Genomic DNA, 27,420 nt, shown 5'->3' with positions numbered 1-27,420 from the left:
TGAAGAAGAGGAAGAAGATGAAGAGGCGGATGGTGCAGTGGTCTGGCCACGTGAGGGAAGTTTAATTCTCACGGGCCCATTTTTACTATTTTACTATCCGGCCAAAAATCACCCGAACATATGGTCGAAAAAAGATCGTTTGGGACAGTTATCTTGAAAGATGATATGTCCCTAGCGTAAGAGGAGTTAAATCTTTCCACTTTTATGTTATCGGCTTTTGTTTTGTCTTGTATATAAGACATTACATCAGATGATGTTTGATCAGGGAAAAGCCGAGAAACAAAAATTTGTTTCTTTAGTGGAACCACCGCGAGGGGTTTTGACCCTGCAGATTGTATTTCTGAAGTGCCAACTTGTGCCAGTAGTCCGGACTCAATGTTCCCTTGTGGTGGTAAACTAATTAGGACAGGTAGAATCACTGGCTGAGAGACCAGTGCAGACAAATCGGAATCTTTAGCAATCACAGGGTGGGCTCCCTTGAGCTTTCTTTTATTAAATATATTTTTTTATTTTTATTTTTTTTTTTTTGAAGTGGTTATATTCTTGCAGTGCGTGGTGTTCAGAAATAATTAAACAGAATTCAATAGTGCACAAGCGAACACGCCGTCAAGCGTCGCGTGCCACTTTGGCGCGACATCAGCTCTTGGCTGTAGCCAATGTACAGCGATGCGTCGACGTCTCAAGTGTTTTACAAGCGGAGCAACACAAACACATACATGCTTACTTGATTTTTGTAAAAATCTTAATTTTTTTTTTATTTATTATTTTTTCTTTTTTTTCATGTATTTATTTGTAAAATAAATTTGCGTTCATGTAAATTGATAAGTGAAAACGATCCCGGTGCCTTAACAGCGGTTGTTTTACACATATTCGATCGTTAGTCACACAACTCACATTAAGTTTTATACCCCACTGTGCGAAGGATCCTGTTGTCTTGGCGGCGACTGATGTACACATTTACTTCTTGCGCAGCGAGTTCTGCTCACAACGAAGTCTAATATTTGACTGATCTATCTCTTCGCCAGTCTATCGCCGCGGCAAAACGGTTGTTCTCAGAACTATAGAACTACAACAATTATCCGCAATGCAAATATAAGCTTATGCAATATTACCATAGTGATGAAATTACTATTCTTATGAAATAACCACAATGATATTGATATTGATATTTTTAATTGGTATCATATTATGAGTTAGGGTGTATGGATGATCCCGCTGCCTTATCAACGATTGATGTACATATACTTATACGCTCATCACACACAGCAACTTGTTGGTATAATTGTTGTAAATTGATCCGCACAAGCGATCCCGGTGCCTTATCAGCGGTTGATGTACACATTCACGGTCGCCTGTGAAGCAATTTGAACTTGATTTTATTTGTTTCTTTTGTTTTATTGGCACTTGCAGGTTATTATGTTTCAATAACTTTTTATTTAATTTCTTATTTCACCACTCATTACTAAAATCCCTACAACCACTGCCGTCACATGTTCATCAGCTCTTTAGAACTAGAACGATAAGCGTAGTGGGCATTGTTAATCCCTTGTCCGTAGTCCGGCTGCGCCAGTTACAATCCTGTGGCCGAGGGAGGAAAGCTTTCAAAAAACAACTGAGCAGCTTGGGGTTTGAAATGAGAATAATCCTCTTTATTACAAAAGTTTTATGCTTCCTTCAAATGCGTCTTCGTCTGAGTTCGTATTGGCGATCCTCGTTGAATTTTTGCTCAGCTCTCAGTTTTTTGTTGCTGGGTCGGTGCTGTCTCTCTGTGGCCGGAGAGAGAGAATTTGCTCGTCTCTGAGTTTTATGTTGCTGGGTGTGTGTTATTTTCCTGTGGCCGGAGAGAGGGGGCATGTTAGCTTGCGAGCTTTTGCTCTGCTTTCGCCTTTAAGCTCTCCCTCCTTCCATCCGGAAAGTTCACCACTACGCGGTTCCGCGGCACTCTTTTGTTAGGTTTTAAGTTTGTCTTGATCACCCCGACCGTTAATAAAGTGACGTGAAGATTCCCCGACGTCTTTTTTCTGGGATTTCTACCAGCAGGCTCATGAACAAATTTATCTAGTGATGATATCAATTTATTTAGATCCAATGGGAAGGCTTCTAAATGAAAAGATGAGAGTGGTGTGTGATAAACTACATGGGTTTGGAGTTTGATTTAATACTGTTCTTTATAAAATTCAACGACAAATTGCAGATCTGGAAGGAAATTACAAACTTTGTCTAAGGAGAGGAAGAGCCCCTTTTGAACTTATGGGTTCTCTCTATAACCCATTTATTGATAAAATGGACGCTGACAAATTCAAGATTTCAAATTTAAGAAGTATGAATACGAGAATAGTACATTTCAGCTAAGGGAATTTTCGTAGATAATAAGCTAATTTTGAATCTTCCCTTATATGGAAGACACCCTTGCTTAGAGTTATTCCAGTTCCAGTTAAAAATCAAAAATATATAATTATTGCCGACTTAAAATCAAAATGCTTAGTTTACAATTTTGAAATTGACTCCTGTCAATTGATGACAGAAGCAACGTTAAATAAGTGTCAAAAATGGAAAATAAAGAGCTCACTCTAATTACATTTATAGAAAAACAAGGGGGGATGCTATAGTCGAGTTCCCCGACTATTAGATACCCGTTAGTCAGCTTCGTGAATGCGAACGCGAAATTTCATCGTTTTTCTGGGATATCGATGGATATTGGGGAATAAAATTGAAACAAAAAATTAAAAATCGTTCAAAATTGCGGTAATGGCAGTTTAAGGCGGTTTTAGGGCATTAGAGTGGGCGTGGAAAAAGTTTTTCTAACAGCTAAATTATGCTGTCTCCGCGAAGTCCTTAAAGCTGTGTCATATCGGGATTCGCTCTCCTTATAAGCCAGGTCTACAATTCGGCACCGCGGCGTATGTCCTTTCGGAACTAGCAGGCAAAGAGCCCTACTATCCCATCCACCGGAATTCTTTGAAGTGGCTGCCCGCTCATCGCTGGCCAGATACTACCTTTTTTGAGAGCTCTCAAATTGATATACTGATCGGGGCTGACATAATGAAGTACCGGACAAAATATTTGCGGCTCGCTGGATCCTAATGATTTATTCGTAGCTGTCGCGGGCAACGCTACGATGGCTAAGGTGGTGGCTAATTGTAACGTATGCAAGTTGAGGAAGGCACGACCGACACAACCGGAGATGGGCCCATTGCCGGAGGATCGGCTTGAAGCAAATGGATGGCCATTTAAGTTCACTGGCCTGGACTATTTCGGACCATTGCTTGTGTCGATTGGGTGCCGAACAGAGAAGAGGTGGGTGGTCTATTCATCTGCCTAACTACGAGAGCCACTTGGAGATGGCTCATGATTTGTCAACGGATTCATGCATCATCGCTATGAGAAACTTCATGTGCCGCCGTGGACCGGTGGTTAGGATAAGGAACGAAAATGGCAAGAGCTTCGTGGGAGCCCATAGAAGCCAGACGATTCAGCGATGTATTTGACCCAGCGAAGATACAGGGCGAGTTGTCATTTAAAGGAATCGAATGGATCTACACCTGACCATCAAACCCAGCTTAGGGAGGTGTCTGGGAAAGGATGGTCCAGTGCGTGAAGAAGGTTTTGGCGCATACGATGAAGGAACGTGTACCCAAGGAGGAACTTGTTGATCGAGGCGGAGAACATAGTGAGTTCCCGCCCGCTCACGCACTTGCCGATCACAATGGACTAGGAGGCTCCACTGACACCGAACGACCTGTTGAAAGGAATGCCCGACGTGGCAAATCTTCCTGGAGATGATGAATTGGCATCTGAGAGATGCACAACAAGGAAACAGTGGCGTATCGATCGGATGATGAGAGATCGGTCCTGGAAACGATGGGTGCAGGAGTACTTGCCCACACTTGTTCGCAGAGAGAAATGTGCCAGCGTGTTGAGCCCATGCGTCGAGGAGACCTAGTATACATCTGCGATCCGGCCATACCACGCAGGGAGTGAAAAAGAGGCTTCGTTGAAGAGATGTTCACTGGGAAAGATGGAGTGCCACGGCGGGCTTCGGTGAGGACTAGCGATCGAGCCAAATGAGTGCTGCGCCCCGCTTCAAAGTTAGCCGTTCTGGATGTGGTGAATGCTGTTTCTTCACGGGGGAGGGGATGTCGCGGAACGGATAAGTTGGCTATCGATAAGTAGTTAATTAATTTGTCATCGATAGAGGGCAGTCGGATTTAGTATTTTAATGTATGGGTTTTTTATCGTTATTTTAATTGGTCACATTGATTTAACTAAGAATTAAGCTATACTTGGCGCGTCAGATCAGTTCGTGTGACGATATCCAAGAGTGAGGGAAGAGCACGTCTGAAGATGGAAATACTGCCAGGAAATTTTTTAGCCTTTTTTAGGCCTTGACAAAAACTTGATTATAAGATGCTCATCGATTTTTCAAACCATGTCATCGGGCTACAACATAAATCCGTCAAAATTCAGAGACTATGCTCTAGACACCACAAAACTTCTGATTGAGAAATATTCTTGGTACTACCTCCCCCCTCAGTGCACAAAGTTTTATTACATGAACCAGAAATAATAAAAAATTGCTTAGTGTCCATTGAAGAACTTTCCGAAGAAGCTGCTGAGGCAAAAGATAAGGACATAAAATTGTTTAGAATGAGATATACACGAAAAATATCAAAAGTACTGACAAATACGGACCTTTTGAACAGACTTCTATTGAGCTTTTATCCATTTATTACTGGTCAAAGAAAACTTCCATGCAAACCGAAGTCAAAGCTTTTGAAATCAGCCATTGATTTACTTGACCAATCTTTTTAAATTATATATTCTTACACCTTGTACATATGCACACATTTTTTTTGAATTTTGAATTACTAAAATATAAGTATATAACCTAAAATATTATTTTATTGTTGTTATTAAATGAATGAAAAATTTTCATTCAATATCGTTTGCAACAAAATGATTTTTTAATAAAAATCACGATTTTCGACTGATTGCTATATGATACAACATACAATTTTCGCTAAGCTCGCCCTGGATATACATACTAATTTCTTATGTTGAATTCCAAGATTTTGTTGCAAAATAATTGAAAACAAAAAGTTTTTCACACTAACACTTAATTTTAAACTGATCGTTCATATGACAGCTATATCATATAGCGTGGTCATATATAGTGGTCCGATAGAGACAAAGACGCAGCGCAAGTTTGTTGTCCCATGTTGCCGCGCCCACTTTAACGCCCACAAACCGCACAAAGCTACCACGCCCACACTTTTGAAAAACGCGTTGATATTTTTTCCTATTTGTATTAGTCTTGTAAATTTATATCGATTTTTCTTATATCAATTATTTGCCACGCCCACTCTAACGCACTAAAGCCGCCAAAAACTGTTTTGATATTTTTTTATAATATTATTAAACTTCTATCGAATGGCCAAAAAACGCACTAAAGCCGCCAAACCGGTCACGCCCACACTGTGGGAAAATGTAGGAATTTATCTCATTTTATTCCCCAATATCTATCGATATCCCATAAAAATGATGAAATTTACACTAGCTGAGTAACGGGTATCTGATAGTAGGGGGACACGACTATAACATTCCCTCTTCTTTTTACATACATTCGACCGATTTTTGACTATTTTATAGTGTTTTAATCAAGATTCAATATAACCTTTTAACTTACCTTTTTCAAAGTGCTTAAAGCTAAAACTGGCAAAGAATAGCTTAAATTTTAAAACACAACAAATTCAATCACAATAAGTTAATTCTAAATTTTGAAACCTATTCAGATGAGTCAAAAATAGAGTTCACTATTGACAAATTTTACTATTAAAACAAAACGATGAGTTAGCGCGTTGCATTTGTTCCCCTACTTTTTCCTTGCATATAAGTATAAAATGAATATCAAACAATGTGTGTAGCTCTGTTATTCGACTTCAAAATCTTAACTAACATACAGAGTCATTATAAAATTTAACAAATGAAAACTAATTTTGGTACAAATTATAGTTCCCAGAGTGTGAAATTAGCTTTATAAAATCCATATCAACACATAACAATCTAACAATTTTGTTTAATATTGAGACAGCTTTTTGGGCAGCCAGCTTTTTGGTAAAATAAACTTTAATAGGATTACTTTTTATTTAACAGTTTTAATATTTCATAAATTAATCATAAACAGTAACTAGCTTGTGTAGTCGAACATTAACTTGGTTCCGAAATCGCTCCTTTTTAAATTGATGCAAGTCGTGTCCTTTGCTATTAACATAAAATGGTACTGTGGCTTTTCGCTGCAAAACTATTTGATTTCCTAATGTGAAATGCATATAGTCAATTTCTTGGGTGTTATGCGTTGGAGTTGAATTAAGACAAGGCATTCCTTTTACATCAATGAATCTATTTCTTGTGTTTTGCTGTTGAACAATGTTTGAATTTGTTTCGTTAGCAATATGCTGATAGGACCTTTGCGTCATCAAACCAATAAAAAATGCCTTTGCAATATTCTGGATGTTCGTAGACCCTTCAATTTTGGCATATAAATCCTTGATACCTATAACTTTACAAATTGTCTGAATTGCCCGGTGACATACTAAACCGTATCCATCAGGTTTCTGAAAACAAAAAATTTTTGTTTTTCCGAAATCTGTACGAAAGTCATGAAAAATTGTTCTATTTTCACAAAGGCTTATGTTGATTAGTTTTTGTCCTGCACGGTTCTTTGATTTTCGAAGGGCCGTACGAACTTCAGGCGCTTTAGCGGTAGCGAATCCTGCCAAACCATTACCATTTCCTGTGACTGAAAGAACGGAATATCTTCGTTTTCTTCCCATATTTCCTTTCATAATAAAAACAATTTTGTTTTCTAAAACTCTAGTATCAAATGACACAAACTCTTCGTCGCCAACAGGATCAGGAGGTCCAATGCTTCGGCCGGGCATTTTACTTCCAGACCAACCTCGGTCTATTGGATTTAGTTTCATCAATTTAAAACTTCCCATTGAATCGCGTAATTTTAAAATACCATTTTCTCTATCTAAATTCTCATTAAGTTTCTGCTGACTAATTAATTCGTTTCCTCGTATAATAGGTGAATTCAATCCAGGCCATATGCGGCCGCATTTTCCGAATCCGATAGATTGCCCTTTGTTAAGATCCTTTGCAACTTTTTTTCCACTTCCTTTCCCACGGCCTCTTTTTTTTCCAGCATTGCTAACCGCAGTTACTCCGCGCCAAATGTCTTCAGCAGGTACTAAAAGTAAACAACAAGGATTAAATTAGTTGATTAAAATTAAATTATCAGATTTCATAATATTATTTATAATATATTATTAATAAATCGAAGTTGGAGTTTCCATGAACACTTATAACACGACTTCCTGAAGTCTGATTTGGATTTTTTTTCTGTTGGCTTCGTATTTTCTGGGAACAAAATATTGGCTTTGCTAAAATTCAGGAAAATCTTTAGAATAAACCGCAAAATATAAAAAAATTAGCTACAAACGTCAACATTCGTTTAATTTATTTAATATTTGACTGACATCTGAACATTTTTTTATGAAACAACAATTCTGTGCTGTTTTTTCTAAAATTTAACGAGCTTTATTAGTGAAAACCAAAAAAGAAATTTGTTGTTTATTTTCGTGGATTTGTGATATATTTGTTTTATAATATGTGTGTGTTTTTAAAAATATCGCTGGGTTATTATGTTAGGTTAGCCGTAAATGGATTCCACATTTTTGGTTGTTTCATTTGCTGTTTTCGCGCATTCAAACTTCATCGTGCCTTGATTGATTGTTAAAATTATTTTAAACTGTTTTTTTATAAATTTTTTTTCAACGTCTCTGCTTTGTGAAATAATGCCGCTACCACCGACGTTTAAATCTTGAAATTCGAAGTACAACAGTGGGCTGATGATATCCGTTCAAGGGTAGCGAATTTACGTGCTGCAGGCACACAAGAAGAAAGTTATACTAAAATGGAAACATGCGGGGAGAGGACTACGTCGTTCTGCTGCAAGTGATGATCAAGAAAATGAAAACACACGTCTGTTTTCGCAGAATCAGTGAGACGGATTTGAATCGCGCAGTATATCGCTATGATGCTACAATGCATGCATATATGTACCTGCATTGTCATTGTAATGCACGAAAATTCCCAAAACAAACTTTTTTGAAACAAACGTTTCAATGCACCAACAAGTGGTGAAGTTGCTGTCATTGTTGTTGGTGAAAACCACTGTTGAAGACAACATTGTCAATTATTTCCGTTTTTAAATGCATTGGAATAACAAGGAATGCCACCACATAATGTATGGTTAAAAATTGGTTCGGTTGTAATTTTGTTGAGAAAGATCAACCAGCCCCGCTTTTTCCACGGTACGCGACTAACGGTGAAGATATTAAAGCCGAATATTATTGAAGCAACCATCTTGAAAGGCAAATATGATTCCCAACGATATGCAATTTTCTTTAAACCGTCTTCAGCTTCCGGTCTTGCGATCACTATTTCAATTAATAAGTCGAAAGGTCAATAACTAGACGTTTGTGAAATTAATTTGGAAATTGATTGCTTTTCACACGGCCAATTTTACGTCGCATGTTCCAATGTCGGAAAAGACGAAAAATGTTGTATATCATTCTGGGTTGCATTATATGAGTCAACAAACTTGCGATGTGTCTATGTCCATTGAATCTGTATGCTTAATGTCACCCTTCTATCTTTTATAGTTTTTGGGATCTCGACGTTCATTCGAACGGACAGACGGCCAGATCGACTTGGCTATTGATGGTGACCAAGAATATTAATATGGCCGGGAGCGCTTTATTCTGCCTGTTACATACTTTCCAACGGATCTAGTATACCCGTTTACTCTACGAGTACCGGGTATAAATATGTGAGACTTCCTTGTTAAAATATCAATCTGCTAATTGCAGACCAACTTTTTTAATTTAACATAAACATAACTCGTATGTGCTTTTTGGCCGTCGCCGCCGACGTACTAGGCCAAATAGCCAGTTCGGGCCAAAAAAAGGCAAGGACTCGGATGTAATGCTAACGTATTTAGCGGTGCGGATTTATAGTTTACTTGCCGATCAGGAACAGAGGAATAGGGTAACTGACCTTAAAACGTAAAGCCACGCCACCGGCGTACTAGGCTAAGCAGCCAGGTCGATTGAGATGATCGAGTATTTATGGCTTATGATGACTATTTTTAGGCGTGCGATATTTTAGTCTCTTTCGAGTAACTGGTATAATGTGATTGATGTAAGTGGAATTCTAAATATTATTACTCCATCTAATAATAATGATATAAATAAAAATATTTTTCAGTTGATCAAGTAATTTCGAATTTAAAGTGAAAAATTTGTACCTTCAAAAGTCTGTGATTTGCAAAGTTTGCTTTCTGTTTTGATAACCAAATACCCAAATACCAAATACGGTGACAGATTAATTAATTAAATTATTAAATTAAATTAATTTATTAAGAAACAGTAATACCACTAAGTATTCTGATCGTGAAGATGAATTAGTAAGCTCGCACACAAAAAACAAAATTTCTGACAAAATGACTCAACAAGGCGTAATTAAAGCCATGGAGACTGACATTCGCCTGGCGCTTGAGATACAAGCGAAACAACTACAAGACATTTTTGATAAAAAAAAAAAACAATAAGGATATGGTTAGTGTTTTCCGCGGTGAGTTAGATAGAAGTGACATAAAGAAAAACCAAATTGTTGAATATCAATGGGTAAAAGCTTTTCAGTGCGACAAACCTTTGGACTTAGTGAAATATTTGCAAGATTTTTGTGGCAAACAAGACGAATATGTCGCATGGCGGCAGCATTCGCTTACGAAGTCTTTGATTATGATGACAGTTCAAGACACTGCAATGCCCTTGGTATTATAAGAAATAAGATCAATGGCCAGTGCAACTTTATGATCTTTTAATACTTTGTTAAATTTCAAAGCCAGACTATACTTTATGCTGACAAACTGTCAGTACGCGTTATTTTACAGAAACTCGGTACCATTAGACAATGATAGCTATCCTTGTTAGAATACTATGACGAGGTAGAAAAAAACTTTAAAATTACTCATGAATATACTAAAGCTCACAGTAATAACCATAAAGAGAGGTCAAACCAACAGAAAAAACTCTCGCGGAAACTCACACTCTAATTTCTCAAGACAACGGTTCCAAAGTCAAGATCCACAACATCAAAGGTCGGAACCAATGGAGGTTGACTAGTCGATATTACGTATTCGACAACCAACTAATTTTTACAAGAAAGCTATCTCATCCCAGAGCTGTTGGAATGGTAGTTATTCCGCTAAGGAGCAGGACACTGTTGATATTGATTACCAGTCCCTAGCTGAGGAATATAATCTGAGCAATGATCTTGTATTTTCGAACAGGATGTAGGAAGAGGCTAATTTTTAAGTTACTAATCGATACCGGTGCCTCAAAAATGATATCAAACCTTTGTCCACCTTAAAGAATATCTTACCCGTTGAAACGACTTTCCAGGTTAACTCTTTCAATGTGCGCACGCAGACTACAAAATAATGTCCTATCAAAGTGTTCAATAAAACCACATATTTCTTCACATGACAGTATAGTGGGACTTGACCTGCTTATGCAAGTTATCACAACTTGATCTAAGTAACGGTATCATTATGTTTAAAGGCGGCACCCGGTTGCTTAACTTTAAATCGTGGCCCAATGTAAATTTCACTCAGGTCGATGACCTTTGTCTATAAAAAAATCCTTCAATATCAAGATCAAATGCGGTTGCAAATCCAAACGAGTCGCTAACTCTACATTATAAACACTTTGGCTACCATACGAACAGATGATGAGCCAGTATACTCTGGGTTATACCCATACCCTATGGGCGTAGCTGACTTTGTCAATTCAGAAGTTAAACAACTTTTAGAAAACGACATCATTCGCCCCACAATAAGCCTATTCTGTTTGTTCATAAAAAAAGGTGGCGATGAATTCGTTAATAAATAGAAAAGAGTGGTTATAGATTTCAGGAAACTGAATCAAAAAACCGTGAGTCATAAATACCCAATACCTAATATTTCTTCAATGTTGGCAAACATGGGTGATGCTCAATATTTTACCACACTGGACCTTAAGTCAGGCTTACACCAAATAGAATTGGAGGAAAGGGATAGAGAAAAAACGGTTTTTCTGTAAACAATGGGAGTTTTGCAGGCTTCCGTTCGGTTGTAAAAATGCTCCGAGCATATTTCAAAGGGCTATTGATGATGTCCTCTGTGAGGAGGTCGGAAACACCTGTCATGTCTATGTTGACGACGTCAACATTTTTTCCAAAATGAAAGGGTACAACGTAAACCATATTAACTGGGTTTTTAAAAACGTTGAAGAAGCTAACATGAAAGTGTCTCAGGAAAAATCAAAGTTCTCCAAAATTAAGTGAAGTATCTGGGATTTGCTGTGTCCAGAGGTGGAATTCAAACTTCGCCAGAAAAGGTACAAGCCTTGCAAAATTTCCAAATCCCGAGAACCCCTTTTTCACTTAGATCATTTCTAGGGTTAGCCAATTATTATAGATATTTTATCAAGGGATTCGCCAGACCCCTAAAGGACGTCTTAAAAGGCGAAAATTACAAAATATGTTGATTAGCACTCAAGGAAAGTGATTATTGAACTAAAGCAGAAACACATTGAAGCGATTGAAAATTGAAGGATATATTAGCCTCTGAAGATGTCGTTTTGAGATATCCAGATTAAAAAACCCTTTGACATAACAACAAATGACTGGAGACATGATATATAGCAGTGCTATCCCAAGAAATTCGCCATTTATATTTATTTCTCGGGCCCAACGGAGTTACAAATTTGCGAGAACTCCTATCCATTGTTTGGGCTTTACAAAATTTAAGAAATTACCTGTATGGTGTGAGAAACCTCAACATCTATACAGATCATCAGTCGCTGACATATGATGTGTCCGATAAAAATCCCAATGCCAAAATATAACGCTGGAAAGCCTTTATTACCGTAATGCGAACATAATTTACAAACCTGGTAAGAAGTATTATGTAACCGATACATTGTCACGTCAAAACGTGAATGCCTTAGAAGCTGATTCGCAATATTCCGACATTGCCCCATAGTGCATTTGGCCTGTTTTTTTTGCAAAAATGTGTTTTTCACAAGTATGCAAAATTGAAGTATTTTAGTATTAATACATTGGAAATACGTTAGACTATTATGTTTTAGCCGGCAAAAGTAATTTTAACAGTGTACTGTTATAATAACAGCTGTTAAAGTCGGCTGTTGCGAGCATATACCAGGTGGCTGCAAAACGCGCAAAATTTAGCTTAACTTTCAAAGTGTTAAAATTTTAAAAGAAGATCGTAAAAGAGTAAAATTTGAAATGGATAATCAATATTCAGGTTTGTATTATGTATATATATTAATATATTGTTTATTGTGTGCGTCTATTTCCAACAATTTGTACATTTAGCAAGTGGTGTCAACATGTAGTTGTTTGAAACAATTTTCAACTTTGAATAGAGCTACAAAAATTTGTTCAAATTTGTTCAGTAAGTGCTTATATCCATGTTTTAGTGTGTTCAATTCCTAACTCATACTATATCAGGTAGTCTCTATGTGCGTTTTTTGCGGGTTTTTGAGAAAATTCATTTTTTAGGGAGCAATATCTCGATTTCCAATGCTGGCCTGCTAGAAGTGTGGCGCAAGCAAAAGGGTGTTCGTCAAAAGAAAAATTCTTTTTGCACTTTTATTAGTGGGCATTTTTCTGATAGCAAGCTAGACTTTAATGAATGATTAACGAATAGTAATAATAACGAATGTTTTCAGTCAATCTTTTGCGAAATTGGAGAAAATGCAATCGAAAAATATATGAACTTTCGAAAGTTTTTTCAAAGTGGTTAGAAGAACACCTAGTCCTGAAGGTAAAAGAGAAAAATAAAAAGGAAAGGAAATTAGCTGGATGCCCGAAAACGTCATATTATTTTAAAAGTTTGAGTGGCCGAAGACAGCAAGTAGATGAACTTGTATGGGCGCAGAACCACAACGAACGTCTTTTGGGTCAAGCTGCAATGCTAGCTGCACGAAAGCGCGTCCTGCTGGATCTTGCAGACATACTTAAAATTCTTTTTTTGAACCCAGCCAAGGCAAATATAAATAATATCCCATTACATCATCAATAAATATAAAAAGGCGCGTTCGAAAACATAAGCGACTATCTCTTCCACCAGAAGTCATTCAAAATTTGAATTTCAAATGTTAGCTTGCGAATTTGAACCTGACACCGATTCTTCAGACTCTATTGATTGTAAAGACGAAGACGATTATGAATTTGTATACAATATTAAAATTAAAAATTAACTTTTAAAACATAATATTAAAAAAAAAAAAATAAAAATAAAAAATTGGGGCGGAGTTGGGGGCACGCCCACTTTTCCAAAATATTCCTGGGGGCATATGTAACACATAAAAAAAAATTCATCCAAATATCTCCCATAGTTTAGGAGTTATTAATTTTTGTAAAAAAAACAGGCCAAATGCCCCATAGTGCATTGCTACAGTCAATAGCGAAGAATCCCTGACCTACAGTATATACTATATACTGACAAATCAGTAAACTACTTCAGGAATCAGATAATTATTGAGAAATCTGATTCCCCATCTTTTAAAACCTTCGTGCTATTTCAGAGTAGAATAAGTCATCTTATTGGAATCTCTGATCGGAGCACTCTTCTCCAAACACTAAAAGACGTAGTAAATTCAGGGGTCGTCTATGGAATCCATTGGGAACTACCGATCCTTGCTTTTATACAACACACACTGATCGAACATTTCCCGTCAACAACATTTCGAACAGCATTGGTAACTGACAGTTAAATCGGAAAAAAGGAAAATAATAACGGCAGAACATAACCGCGACCACCGAGCGGCACAGAATAATGTTAAGCAAATAATGCGTGACTTTTTTTTCCTAACGTTTCCAAATGAACAGCAGAATTGTAGAGTCGGCTCCCATCCCATCACATCCCAGCTAAATCGGAAAAAAGAAAGATAGAAGATAACGGCAGAACATAACCACGCCCACCGAGCGGAACAGGAAAATGTTAAGCAAATAATGCGTGACTATTTATTTCGTAACATTAGCATAAGAAATTGTAGAGTAAAGGATATGTAATTCGAGCGGCGATCTTAACAAACGAATTTAAAAAACTTTAAAATTATAATCGTCAGGGCGTGAATTATTAATTTTAATTTGTTTTATCATATTGCCAAAACTCCAAATGTGTAAATTCGTTTCTTCGATCAGAAGATCGAAGATCTTCGTTTGGCCCAAAATAGTCTTCAAGCTCAAGTACTCACACATATACACGTTCTCGTCTATTGTTTTTACTCACACAAGCAAGCAAATTCTATTTTTAGATTTCTTAAGCTCTAAGCGTAAGCGAGCGGACAGAGAGCAATTTTGGCCGTCACCAAAAAAGGTGGCTGCATAGTGCCAAACTAATTTATGGCCGTTACGCATCTTGTTATTCTAGTGTCTTTGGAGCTGCGGAGTTACATGTCAATGTAAGCGAGAAGTACACAACCTAAGCTTGATCCGCGCAAATAGCAGTCGTCGAAGAAGGTCACTAGACACACGGTCTGCAGATCAGTAGATCAGCGTTCTGCTTTTTAAGAGAGCGATAAACAGATCCAAATAGATCATAATAATGTCTAAACAGGAGAGAATGCTATAGTCGAGTTCCCCGACGGGACGGCTATAACGGGTATCTCGTTACTCAGCTAGTGTGAATTCGAGCGCAAAATTTCATAATTTTTTTTGGGATATCGATAGATATTGGGGAATAAAATTAGAAAAATTTATCAATTTTTCCAAAGTGTGGTCGTGACCGGTTTGGCGGCTTTAGGGCGTTAGAGTGGGCGTGGCAAATAATTTTGCATAATAATGCAAATCGATATAAATTTACAAGACTAATACAAATAGGAAAAAATATCAACGCGTATTTCAAAAGCGTGGGCAGCTTTGTGAGGTTTGTGGGCGTTAGACATGCGCGGCAACATGGGTCATCAAAGTTGCTCTGCGTCTTTGTCTCTAGAATCTTTATGCTTAATCTCAACCTTCTATATCTTAACCTTTTATAGTTCCTGAGATCTCGACGTTCATATGTACAGACGGGTAGACGGACGGAAGTATAAAAATAGCAACGTAAATATATTTAAAACATGGGAAAACGCTGTAGTCGAGTTCGATGACTATCAGATAGCCGTTACTCACCTAGTGGAAGTGCAAACGAGGAATTTCAACATATTCAGACAGCTCAAAAGAAATTGAGAAAAGACCAAATAAAATGAAAACAAATTTAAAGTTTTCAAATGTGTGGATGTGACAGTTTTGGCCGGGAAATAGGCGTTAAAAGGAGCGTGGTTAAAATTGGTTAAGTTGGCAAAGCAATTATGCATTTTTTGTGGGATTATTGGCGTTTCAAACGTTTATTAGCAAATACACAGACACTTACAAGACTGAAATATTATAAAAAGCATTAAATATTTTTCAAAAGTATGGTCGCATTAGTTTTTGGCGGATTGTGGGGGTGGTAAAATTTTTTTGTCACATTGATAGAAATTTACAAGACTGATAAAGAAAATGAAAAAATATCAAAACATTTTCCTTAAGAGTGGGCGTGGCATCATTAGTAAACAAACTTGGACGTCAAATATCTAGATTTACTAGTTCCTTAGATTTCGACATTCATACGGACGGACATGGACGGACTATCGACTGGGATAGTGACCCGGTACTTCTAATAATAAAGGCTCATTGCACTACTGCAAAGTTCTTGAAATATGAGGAAAGAATAATATTTGTAGAAATACACGAACTTAATAAATCATTATTGTCAAAATAAACAATAGATCCTGATTCTGACGTTTTTCTTTGTTAATCTTTTAAAGGCAATGATTCAATTGTAGAAAAATTTTTTGACTCACTGTATTTTAAATCAGTCAAACAAAGAATACTTGTTCCATTTTATTTGCACAATTAATACTACCTAGCACCATTTATACCTCATGGCAGATTGAAACATGCCTGCTCTTTTATTGGATTGAAACACTTTACTTACATTTGTTAAAGAAGCTGGTATTACGTAAACCAATGTAACTTGGTAAAATTTGTTCATTTGAAGATAACAAGCTTTGATTATAAATAAAAATGTTTCTGCTATAAGCTTGATTGACAAGACGACGGATTAATGTTTGACTCATATTTATGAGTTTATTAAGTTGTTTTGTTACTGAGGATACTTATGAGATTAGTACAGAAATACTTGTAGTAACGCCACAAAATAAACCAACTTAAAACAATTATAAGAATAACGTGGGTCATGCTTTAAGACCCGTCCAGACTAGTCCTTCATAGTTATACCACTTACTCATAGAGTTATAGGGTATACTAAATTCGTTGAAAATTACGTAAAAGGCATAAGGAAGCGATTCCGACCATATATTTTTTGCTCAGGAGCAATAGACAAGTCGATCTGGCCATGCCCATCTGTCCGTCTCTATGAACGTCGAGCTATCAGGAACGACTATTTGCATCGTTTAGTATTGACAGGCATTGAAAGAAACATATGTGAAATATATGGAATGCTAACTACCGAGAAAAAATGCACCCTGTTTGAACAATGAATTGTGGGCTTGGCTTAAATGTTTACGACATAGTAGGTATTGACAAGAAAATAAATAGTAATGTAAATATATTTAAACACGAGAGAACGCTTTCGTCGAGTTGATGACTATCAGTTACTCGTTACTCAGTTAGTGGAAGTGGAAACGAGAATTTTCAACATATTCAGGCAGATCAAAATAAATTGGGAAAATAACAAATATAATGAAAACAAATTTAAAGTTTTCAAATGTGCGGATGTGAAAGTTTTGAGCGGTAAGTGGGCGTTAAAAGGGGCGTTAGCAAAAGGTTTTTATACTGATAGAAATTGACAAGAGAGTTAAAAAATTTGTTGTAGTCTTTTAGAGTTCCAAACATTTATTAGAAAAACGATAGATATTTACAAGACTGAAACATAATGATACAATCTAAATATTTTTCATATGTCCACACTTTTTCGCGTTAGTTGTGGGCGGCTTATGGACGTGGCAAAAGTTATTTGTCATATCGATAGAAATTTACAAGACTGATAAAGAAAATGGAAACATCAAAACATTTTCCCATTGTGTGGGCGTGGCTCCAACATTCAACAAGCTCGTGCTGCGTTTACATATGTCAATGGACCTCAAATTTCTAGCTTCACTTGTTTCTTAGATGTAGACATTCATACTGACGGACATGGCCATATCGATTCGGCTCGACTTCTAGAAATAATGATTCATTGCACTCTTGCAAAGTCCCTGAAATATGAGGAGAAAATAATATTTGTAAAAATACACGATGTAAATAAATCATAATTGTCAACATAAACAAGTAATGGAGATCCTGATATTTTTCTTGCTTAATCTGTTATATTTAAAAGTTTTAAATATCCCCTTGTTGAAATAAATTGTGAACCATTCTTTTTTAAGTCAGTCAGCCAAAAGTTTCACTTGTTCAATTTTATTGGCATATTGTGGGAACCGGTGCTAGAGGAAGATGAGCGCAACTCACGCTCTCCCGATTAATCTAACATAAGCAGAGAGACGAGCGATCGGGCTGGAGAGAGAGAGTCAGTCGATCAATGGAGTTGAATGCGAACACACGTATTAGAATAACCATTGTAAACTAATAATAAATAATAAAACCAACTGTGAAATAAAGTGTATTGAAACGAAGACTAAACTACTGAATTATTACATTGGCGACGAGGTAAAAAAAAAAACAACAACTTATAAATTAATTAAAATAAGAAAAATTCAGTGAAAACCGGCATATGCTGAAATTAGCACGCAACAGTCCCGTTAGTTTGTTCTTTTCGTTCCCTGGCGTTCTTCGTATATATACATATATACATATGTACATACAAATGTGGTATCGAACGCGCGAACGAATACAAATAGACAAATTAATGCAAGGGAGAAATAACAAGTAAATTAACATTAAAAAAAAAAAATGTTTAGCGCAAATCTGTGATGGCAAAATTGTCACACAATAATTCGATAATTTTTTTTTCCTCGCTCACTCTCGTTGTTCGTATGTACATATGAACGCACGGGCAAATGCACGCTGACGAACTAATGTGATGAAGAGAAGAAAGAATGAAGGAAAAGAAATAAAATATAAGAATGCTCGCAGGCATTTCAGTTATGGCAGCTCGTATGTAAAAAAAAAAAAACACAACAACAATAAATGAGTGAAAAATAAAAGGAAAGAGAAAACAACTGACAAATTACAGTGACAGTGTCAAGAGACACAGATTTTATTATTGTTCTATCTGACTTGGGTCAGGGGCTGTACTAAATGTACAAGCCGAGTAAATAATTTTGAGCTGACTTAAGTCAGGGGCTGTACTAGATGTACGAGCCGAACAAATAATCATAAGCTGATTTAAGTCAGGGGCTGTACTAAAGGTACGAGTCGAATAATTAGATATGAGCTGATTTGGATCAGGGGCTGTACTAAAGTATCAGTCGATAGGTATGCACATGTATATGTATACCACGGTATATTCCTTGAAAACTATATGTAACTAATTACGATCTGACTAAGTCAGAGGCAGTTGGCCAAAAATATTAAAGCAAAATTTATTTTCACCATCCCGGAAGAGAAACAAACTGTTACATCTTGGCGGCCCTCAGCTACAAACGGTAGCATTTTCACTGCCCCGAGCCGTGATAACGGAAACGGCGGCTGGAGACCAGACCGACATATTTCAGACGTTAGTCGATAAGTTGAATGCGTTTTTCTCGCCGAAACAGAACTCAAGCTTCGAGAGACATCTATTTTGGAACCTTTCTCCTGCAGAGGGGGAGACATTTGCGAAGTTTGTATTGAGGCTGAGGTACCAAATTCAAAAATGCGATTTTGGATCCACTAAAGCCGAAATCGAGGAGATCTGTTTAAAGGATAAAATCATCGATAGCTGCGCCAACATAAGCCTAAAACGGAAACTTTTGGAAAAAGGGTACAATTTATCGGAGCTAATAAATCTCTGCCAAATGGAGGAAGAAATCAACAAAGAGTCCGAGATAATGCGACCACAGCTGAATCTGGAGGGAATAAACAGAATACAAACGAGTACAAAATCGTCCAACATGCAGTGGGAGTGCAGCAGATGTGGTCGAAAAGGTCACAACCATAATAGCCCCAATTGTCCAGCCTTAAAACAACAATGCAATAAATGCACACGGTTCGGGCACTTTGCAAACAAGTGCCGAACCAATTTAAAGCGACCAGGAAACCAGAACAACAGCAATGCAACAAAACGACAACGCTCAAACGTGAACCTGGTAAATGAAGGGGATGATAAGAAACCGGCAAATAACTGTTTTAAAATTCTAAGTGACGACGAAGACGAAGTAATCAAATGCCAAGTGGGTGGCCAAGAAATGCCTTTCATCATCGACTCAGGATCACGTTTCAATCTCATAAGTCCGGAGGATTGGTCAGTTCTACAAGAAAGCAACAATTTTCAACGTCCAATGGGACTGCTCGAATCATTTTAGAGCATATGCTTCAGACGAATTACTGCAAATAATCTGTTGTTTTGATGCACCTGTATCCATTGGATCTAACCCGGAGGTAATTGCTCCATTCTTTGTAATTAAAAAAGGAAAACAATCACTACTGGGCAAGGAAACGGCGATAAAGCTACAAGTATTACGACTCGGTTTGGGAGTCCACAGTATAGAGAGCGTCTCCATTTCCAAAATGGAAAGGATTGCCAGTTAAACTATCCATTGACCCAGACATCAAACCAGTTCAACAACCGATGAGGCGGATTCCAATGGATCTCACCAATGGTCATGACATTCAAAGAAAACGGGGATCTCCGCATCTGTATAGACATGAGACTAGCCAATAAAGCAATTTTAAGGGAGAACTATCCATTGCCTGTCTTCAAAACGTTTATGACCAAACTGAGAGGAGCGAAATATTTTTCTCGTCTGGATCTCAAATATGCATATCATCAATTAGAATTGGACGAGGCTAGCAGAGCTATAACAACTTTCATAACTCCTCGTGGGTTGTTCCGGTATAAGCGATTGATGTTCGGGGTTAACTCTGCACCCGAAATTTTTCAAAGAAGACTGGAGGAGCTACTGCCACCGTGCCGAAATGTCCTGAATTATATCAATGATATCATCATATTCGGAACCAATGAAAATGACCATGATAACGCCGTAAAAGAAATAAAGGATATATTGGAGAAAAACAATGTCCTCTTGAATGTGGAGAAATGCATTTGGAAGACGGATAAAGTTAAATTTCTTGGGCATATCCTCTCAGACAGAGGAATTGAAGTTGATCCGGAAAAAGTATCCATAATCCTTTCATTCAGAAGTCCCAAAAATAAGGAGGAGGTCCGCAGTTTTCTGGGCCTTGTCACTTATGTTGGCAAATTCATACCGGATTTAGCCGACCGTACAGAACCATTAAGACGTTTGCTAAGAAAGGATTGCAGATTTAATTGGGATAAAAATGAGGAAAAAGCATACGAGGACCTAAAATCTCATTTGGCCAAGATACCAAACTTGTCCTATTTTGACTCCGATAACACTACACAACTGATAGCCGACGCCAGCCCTGTCGCGCTCGGAGCTGTACTATTACAGTTCACTAGAGACAAGGAACTAAAAATAATTTCGTTTGCTAGTCGGAGTCTATCGGATGTTGAAAAGCGATATTCACAGACGGAAAAAGAAAGTCTGGCCTTAGTCTGGGCTGTTGAGAAGTTTTATTTTTACCTGGCTGGATTAGAATTCGAGCTGGTGACGGATCACAAACCACTGGAGGCAATATTCAAACCAACTTCGAAGCCTCCAGCGCGAATTGAAAGGTGGCTCTTACGCATACAGGCGTTCAAGTTTAAAGTAATCTACAAGGCGGGCAAAGAGAATATTTCAGACGCTCTGTCTCGACTTTGGGAACTGGCTGCGACGAACTCTTCCTGGCGAAATGATGAATATAATGTCTTTCGGGTCATCGAATACTCTGTTCCTGCAGCGTTACACATATCAGAAATATCCCAAGCAAATAGTATCGATGAGGAAATCATTGACGCCATGTCCTGTTTGGAGACTGACACTTGGGATCCATGTACATCAAACAAATTTTACCCATTTCGATATGAACTTTCCACGCTTGGGAAAATTCTGCTTAGAGGAACACGATTAGTCATCCCGGCAACACTTCGAAAGAGAGTATTAGAACTTGCCCATGAAGGTCATCCAGGCAAGTCTGCAATGAAGCGGCGTTTAAGGTCAAAGGTGTGGTGGCCACGCATCGACCGAGACGCAGAGAATTTTGTAAAAGCATGTAGAGACTGTTTAGTAGTCTCTCAACCTTTAGGCCCAGCACCGATGCAGAGAACACCATTTCCAACAAGCGCTTGGATGTCGATAGCCAGTGATCTTTTGGGTCCATTGCCGAATGGAAAATATGTCCTGGTCTTTATAGGCTATTTTTCAAGATACATGGAGCTAAAGTTATGCAATCGATATCCTCAACAGCTATTATTGGGGCAAAGAAGGAAATATTCTTCCGATTAGGGTTTCCAAAGTACCTGCGGACAGATAATGGTAGACAGTACGTTAGTGAGATGTTTGAAAAATATTGCAGTTTGAATGGCATTACCCCAATACGGACTCCACCATATTGGCCTCAGGCTAATGGTGAGGTGGAGAATATAAACAAGTCCCTAGTAAAAAGACTAAAAAATTGCACACTTAAACAAGAAGAACTTGGAGCAGGAAATTCAGGAGTTTCTTTTAATGCATAACGTCACCCCTCATGGTACTACTGGAACAGCCCCTTCAGAGTTAATGTTTAATCGTTTGATTCGAGATAAAATTCCTAACATACAAGATGTTGTAGGGGCTTTTACTGACTCGGCTGAAAAAGATAATAACCAGATACAAAAGCATAAAGGTAAAGTAGCTGGGGATAAAAAGAGAGGGGCTGGATGGATGTAGGATGGAAGGATGTAGACATTCAGGTAGGAGATCAGGTACTAATGAAAAACGTAATATTTCCTAGTAAGCTGACACCGAACTTTGGCATAACTGAATACCAGGTCTTGGAGCGAGAGGGAAATATTGTTAAAGTCTCACGGGGTGGTAAGACACTTCTTAGGGACGTTAGCCATCTAAAAAAGATTCCAGCTGCCTCCACCACGATGACGGTTCCGGCTTCCACCACGAACTTGGAGAAACACAACCAACACTCGCTGGCCAAATCATCCGAGGAAAACGATACGTCTGCCGGACCTGGGTTGAAGCTCAAGCTGAAAAACATAGGAGGGATGTGGGAACCTGTGCGAGAGGAAGATGAGCGCAACTCACGCTCTCCCGATTAATCTAACATAAGCAGAGAGACGAGCGATCGGGCTGGAGAGAGAGAGAGTCAGTCGATCTATGGAGTTGAATGCGAACACACGTATTAGAATAACCATTGTAAACTAATAATAAATAATAAAATCAACTGTGAAATAAAGTGTATTGAAACGAAGACTAAACTACTGAATTATTACACATAAAATACTACAATCCCTGTTCTTTTACATAAATGGAAACATTTTACTGTCATATGTTAATGAAGCTGTTATTACGCAAACCAATGTAATTTGGTAAAATGGGATCATTGGAGGATAATAAGCCTTTATTATTATTAAAAATGTTTCTGCGATAAGCTTGATGGTGATATAAGCATTGCATAAATATAAATACTATGTGTAAGCTGTGTATAAATATAAAATACTAGGTAACACTAATATCGATAAAATTAATTGTATAGTTTTAGGCTGATGTTAGAGTGCCCGCGAGAAGCTATGAGCAAAGCGAGAAGGTGGAGATTCGGACGAGGATCAAGCGCAACGATTAACTTTCTGTTAAAAAAAAACTGGCGTCCACCCCCATAACTCTAATAGAATTGAAAAAGGGGAAGTCAATATTTTTTTTAATGACTTACGAAACCACGCATGAAGGTTCTTTAACTATGCGCCTCATTAATTACAAATGAGAAAATTAAAACCGCGAGCTTAAAAAATAAACGGTAAATAAAGCACATAAAGGAACAAAACAAAACACAAAAACGAGCGTTTTGAAAATAAACGGTAATTAAAGCACAGAATGCAACAATACAATTGGGAGTGGGAGTTGAAGCGATTAAGCAGGTTGCACTCTGCTCTCGCTTTATCGCTTGAGCCCGTAACTCGCTTCGTTCTCACTGTGACATCTTTCGAGCGATTGCACATAAAAATGCATGCAGTCACTTATCGCTCGATCTCTTCCAATATTATCGCTTCGCTTCCTGAGCGCACTCTGCCTTCGAACTCAGGCTAGCGAGAGCAAAGCGAGAGAGCAGTTTGCAACCTGCTTTATCGTTTCAACTCGCTCAGAGCGTACGATTGCTTTGTTGTATTCTGTGTAAATAATTAATAAAATTTGAAGGCTGTTAAAAAAAAAATGGAAGAATATCCGTGACCGTGACTTTTTATCAACCGAAAAAGGAAGGTGACTGGATCGGAAGCAGTAGCTATTGAGCAACAAAAATTACTGTTGCTTGAAAAGAAAACTAATAACAAAAGAGAGTAAGACGACGACAAGGCATTTTTTGACAGCCACGCATTGGCTTGCTCCACTGTTTCTGCTTCCATAGGCATACTTAGGCAAAGATTTGCCTTCCACAATGACTGCTCTGTCTTTGTCGGCGATAGTTTCTTATATAGCGGCGATGTCCTTCTCATTCTTTCGTTAGGGCACGTGTTGCCGTCTTCAGTCGTGGCTTTGTGGCTGGTGATCTGTGGGTTTGCCACTCTCGTCGAAGACATCGTTTTTCTAGCACTAAGTCCTCGATTTGCCTGTTCGTAGTTCCAGCACTAGCAGCTTTTGTTCAAATGTTTTCACAGAACTTTCAATATATGAATTTGTGTCTAGCATAGGATTAAGTTCTAAGTGTGTGCTGACATATTTTTAATACTTTAACCAGTTTGTGGTTGATGTTGTAAGATGACGCTGCCTTTCTTTAATTTCTGGCTGCCGAAAAATTTTGAAGAGTACGGGTGAGTGGTCATATGAGAGATCTTCAAGTGGAATCTTCACTAAATGAATTTTCCTTACGATCGCAAAATCAATTAGATCTGGTAGTTTTCGGGGGTCTGTGGGCCAGTAGGCCTGGGATTCCCCGGTGATAGTTCAACCTATTTATCGGATTGATAATTGCAGTATTTAGCTGTTTATCTTTGGGATTTACTAAACGGGATCCCCAGTGTGTATGTTTGGCGTTGTAGTCGCCATTTTTGAAATTTGTTTTGTGATATGTACACAGAGTGGGCTATTACTATTTCTAAGCTATATTTAAATAATAATAAAGTTAAAGAAATGCAAAACAAGAATTTTTTACATGGTGCCAATTGATCAAAAATAATATACATTTAAAGTCCAAGAACTTCTAAGGTGAGGGGCATATTTTGTCAAATTTACAATGCATGAGCATACGTGTGCAAAATAAAATTGTTACTGTTTAATTATTTAAAAAAATAATTCTTATTTTATTATAATTAAATATTTTTTTGGTGACAGACCTTTTCACTTATACTATTACAAGACACTCTTTTTATCGCTTATACTTAGTTTGAAACTGTTTTCTATCTTGTCCCGAATCAGACTGATCTTTCAAATATGTTTAGAATAAAAGCTTTATGTTGAAAGTATTTCTCTGCATTGTGAAATTGAAATTGGCTGACTGGAGTTTACTTTAAGTTTGGTTATATATCAGGTAGCTAAGTGCTGGCGACAATTACAGGGACAAAGGAAATGCTGCCGAAATTGAAATTTTAAATTTGTTCATCAACTGGTGTATAGTGCTATATTTACGGGTTGAATAACTTGCATACATACAGATGTCGGCTGTCACTGTATATTTAAATAAACTGTAAAATTTTTAAAACCTGAATGTAAATTTATTGGTCATAAAATCTACCGTAGTGGAATAACACCTAGTGAAGCACGTCTCTATGCGTTAAATAAAATTCCCTGTACTGCTAAATTTAAACACCCTTCACTGGTGTTTAGGATTTTTCTCATATTTAAGGCGTAAGGATAGTACCTTTGCAATAACTGAGAAACCTTTAACGGATTTATTAAAACAAGGAGGCCCATTTCCCCTTAATGAAGTACAATTATAAGCTTTTAAATCGTTAAAACTGTTTTATCGAATCCTCCAGTATTAGCAGTCTTCAGTATTAGCAGTCCAGTATCTAGCAACTTCAAACAGGCACTGGCTCTCATGGCTTTTGTGCCGTCCTTATGCAGAGACAAGACGATAAAAACATGCATTCAGTATCGTTTTATTTAGGTAAACCTAATGCAGATGAGTCTAGGTGGCATAGTTTCGAGTAAGAAACCCTAGCGATTATTAATGCATTACGTCCATTTAGAGTCTATTTATAGCATAGGCATTTTTAAATAGTGATAGATTCTAATTCTTTAGTGCAGACATTTAATAGGAAAGCCATAAAAACTAAGATAGCTACAGCTGTGTTCATAAAAATAGCAGTGCTTGTGACCTTCGAGTTTAAGATAAAAAATTCCTATGATTTACAGTTTTAATGGTCGATTTTTTATAATATAATTCATCATTTTTATTTCTTCAATTGTTTCGAAAAAATAGATTAAAACAACATAATAGGCAGAAATTCTGGTGCTCACAGAAAAAGCAGTGCTATGAAAAAATAGTAACAAAATTCAACTTGACTTAGAAAGAACTTAGTTGTTCTTTTTAATGTGTTGATTAGGGCCTAATACTTGGTTGGATAGCCTTTGTTAGCCAGCACAGCCTTACACCCACGCGGCATGGAGTCCACCAGGTTTTCAATCGGGTTTAAATCGGAAGATGGTGCTAGCCACGTCATTACATCTATTCTATTTTGGGTGAACCAATTCTTAGCCGATTTCTTTGTGTGTTTCGGATCATTATCCTGTTCGAATGTCCATTTTAAGGGCCTATTCTTCATATGACAGTAAGACATCATTAAGTATATTTACATATGCGTTTTGGTCTATAATAACATAAATCATATGTTATGGACTCAAACCATTGTACAAAAAAATAAGCCCATACCAGGATTTTAGATCCACCATGATTGATAGTTTTCACTGGGTGTTTTGGATGGTACTCCGTGTTTGGATGTCGTCAGATATACTATAGTGAACCAGTTCCACCTAATAGCAATATTTTTAAACCATCAGTCCAAAGGATATTACGCCATTTGGAGACTGGCCAGTTTAGGTAAGTTTTAGCGAAGCTTAACCTTGCCTTAATATGCCTTGGGCTAAGTAGGGGAACCTTTCGTGGACTTTTCGCACTAAAGTTTTGATTCAGTAGTCGTCTCCGAATTGTAACGTCACGGCTTCCCAAGTTCATCTCAGACATTATGTCACTAAAGGATGCAAATGGATAGACTTTGCTGTAACTATTCGTCGATCCTCTATATCCGTTGTTTTACGTATGGTACCACGGTTTTCGGGCTTCCATTCATATTAAATGGCATTCGATACTATTTTGGCAGAACATTCAAGGGTTTTTTGAATGTCCTTATATGTTTTTCTTTCCTTTCCTAGCTTAAGAAATACCATTCTTTTCTCCTGGGAGCAGTGCTGTCTTCTACGCACTAAAACAAAATTATTATATTTTTTTTAAATTTATTGCCTCTTTAAATATACGAATTAACTTAACCAAACACTCTTTTTAGAAAATATTGATCAGGACTTTACGTTGGACAAAACCAGACTTTATTATTCTTATGAACATCCCAAAAGTTGTGAATTTGCTCAAGAATGTAAATAAAAAGAGGATAACAAAAAAAATTAACGGGATTTTCTTACAAAAATAAATGGAATAAAAAGTGGATTCCGAAAAGAGACATGGGAAAATACCTTTGTATTTCTTAGTTTCCCTCGCACTGCTATTTCAATGAACACATATTTTATGAACACGTATATGGTCATTGGAATTGGAAAACTATGATTATTCTATAGTTCTCAGACCTGGTGTTAATATGCCGCATTTTGTCGCATTGAGTAGACAAGTTGAATTATTACATTCACTTAGAGAAAATAGTGATAACGTCAAAGAGCTGTAGCGAAATCCATAGAAAATAGTGAATATATTGAGAACACCGTAGAGCCTGTAGCGTAATCCGTAGGGAATAGTAAAAAAAAGAGAATACAGTAGGTAAGA

General features: G+C 37.4%; 1 protein-coding gene across 5 annotated transcripts in view; it reads right to left on the bottom strand.

Annotated features, from left to right (window-relative positions):
- Nucleotides 1-6,108: 6,108 nt before the first annotated feature.
- The window catches only part of LOC27206978 (28S ribosomal protein S5, mitochondrial), a 35,926-nt gene continuing 14,614 nt past the window's right edge, over nucleotides 6,109-27,420 (bottom strand). Inside the window, exons 1-2 of one of the 5 annotated variants that reach the window (XM_039294350.2) lie at nucleotides 16,157-16,446; nucleotides 6,109-7,252 (exon numbers count right to left, since the gene is read on the bottom strand). In XM_039294350.2, coding sequence (XP_039150284.1) covers nucleotides 6,171-7,252; nucleotides 16,157-16,298 — 1,224 coding nt within the window. In that variant the 5' untranslated portion in view covers nucleotides 16,299-16,446 and the 3' untranslated portion in view covers nucleotides 6,109-6,170. Of the gene's footprint in view, nucleotides 7,253-16,022; nucleotides 16,447-17,304; nucleotides 17,439-27,420 lie in introns of those variants that run through there. The other 4 variants (XM_039294353.2, XR_005544099.2, XM_039294351.2 and 1 more) reach the window with 4 other exon arrangements.

This window comes from Drosophila simulans, chromosome 3L (genome assembly GCF_016746395.2).
Source record: "Drosophila simulans strain w501 chromosome 3L, Prin_Dsim_3.1, whole genome shotgun sequence".
Taxonomy (NCBI): domain Eukaryota; kingdom Metazoa; phylum Arthropoda; class Insecta; order Diptera; family Drosophilidae; genus Drosophila; species Drosophila simulans.
The sequence above is the reverse complement of the archived record's forward strand: the minus strand, read 5'-3'. Positions and strand labels throughout refer to the sequence as shown.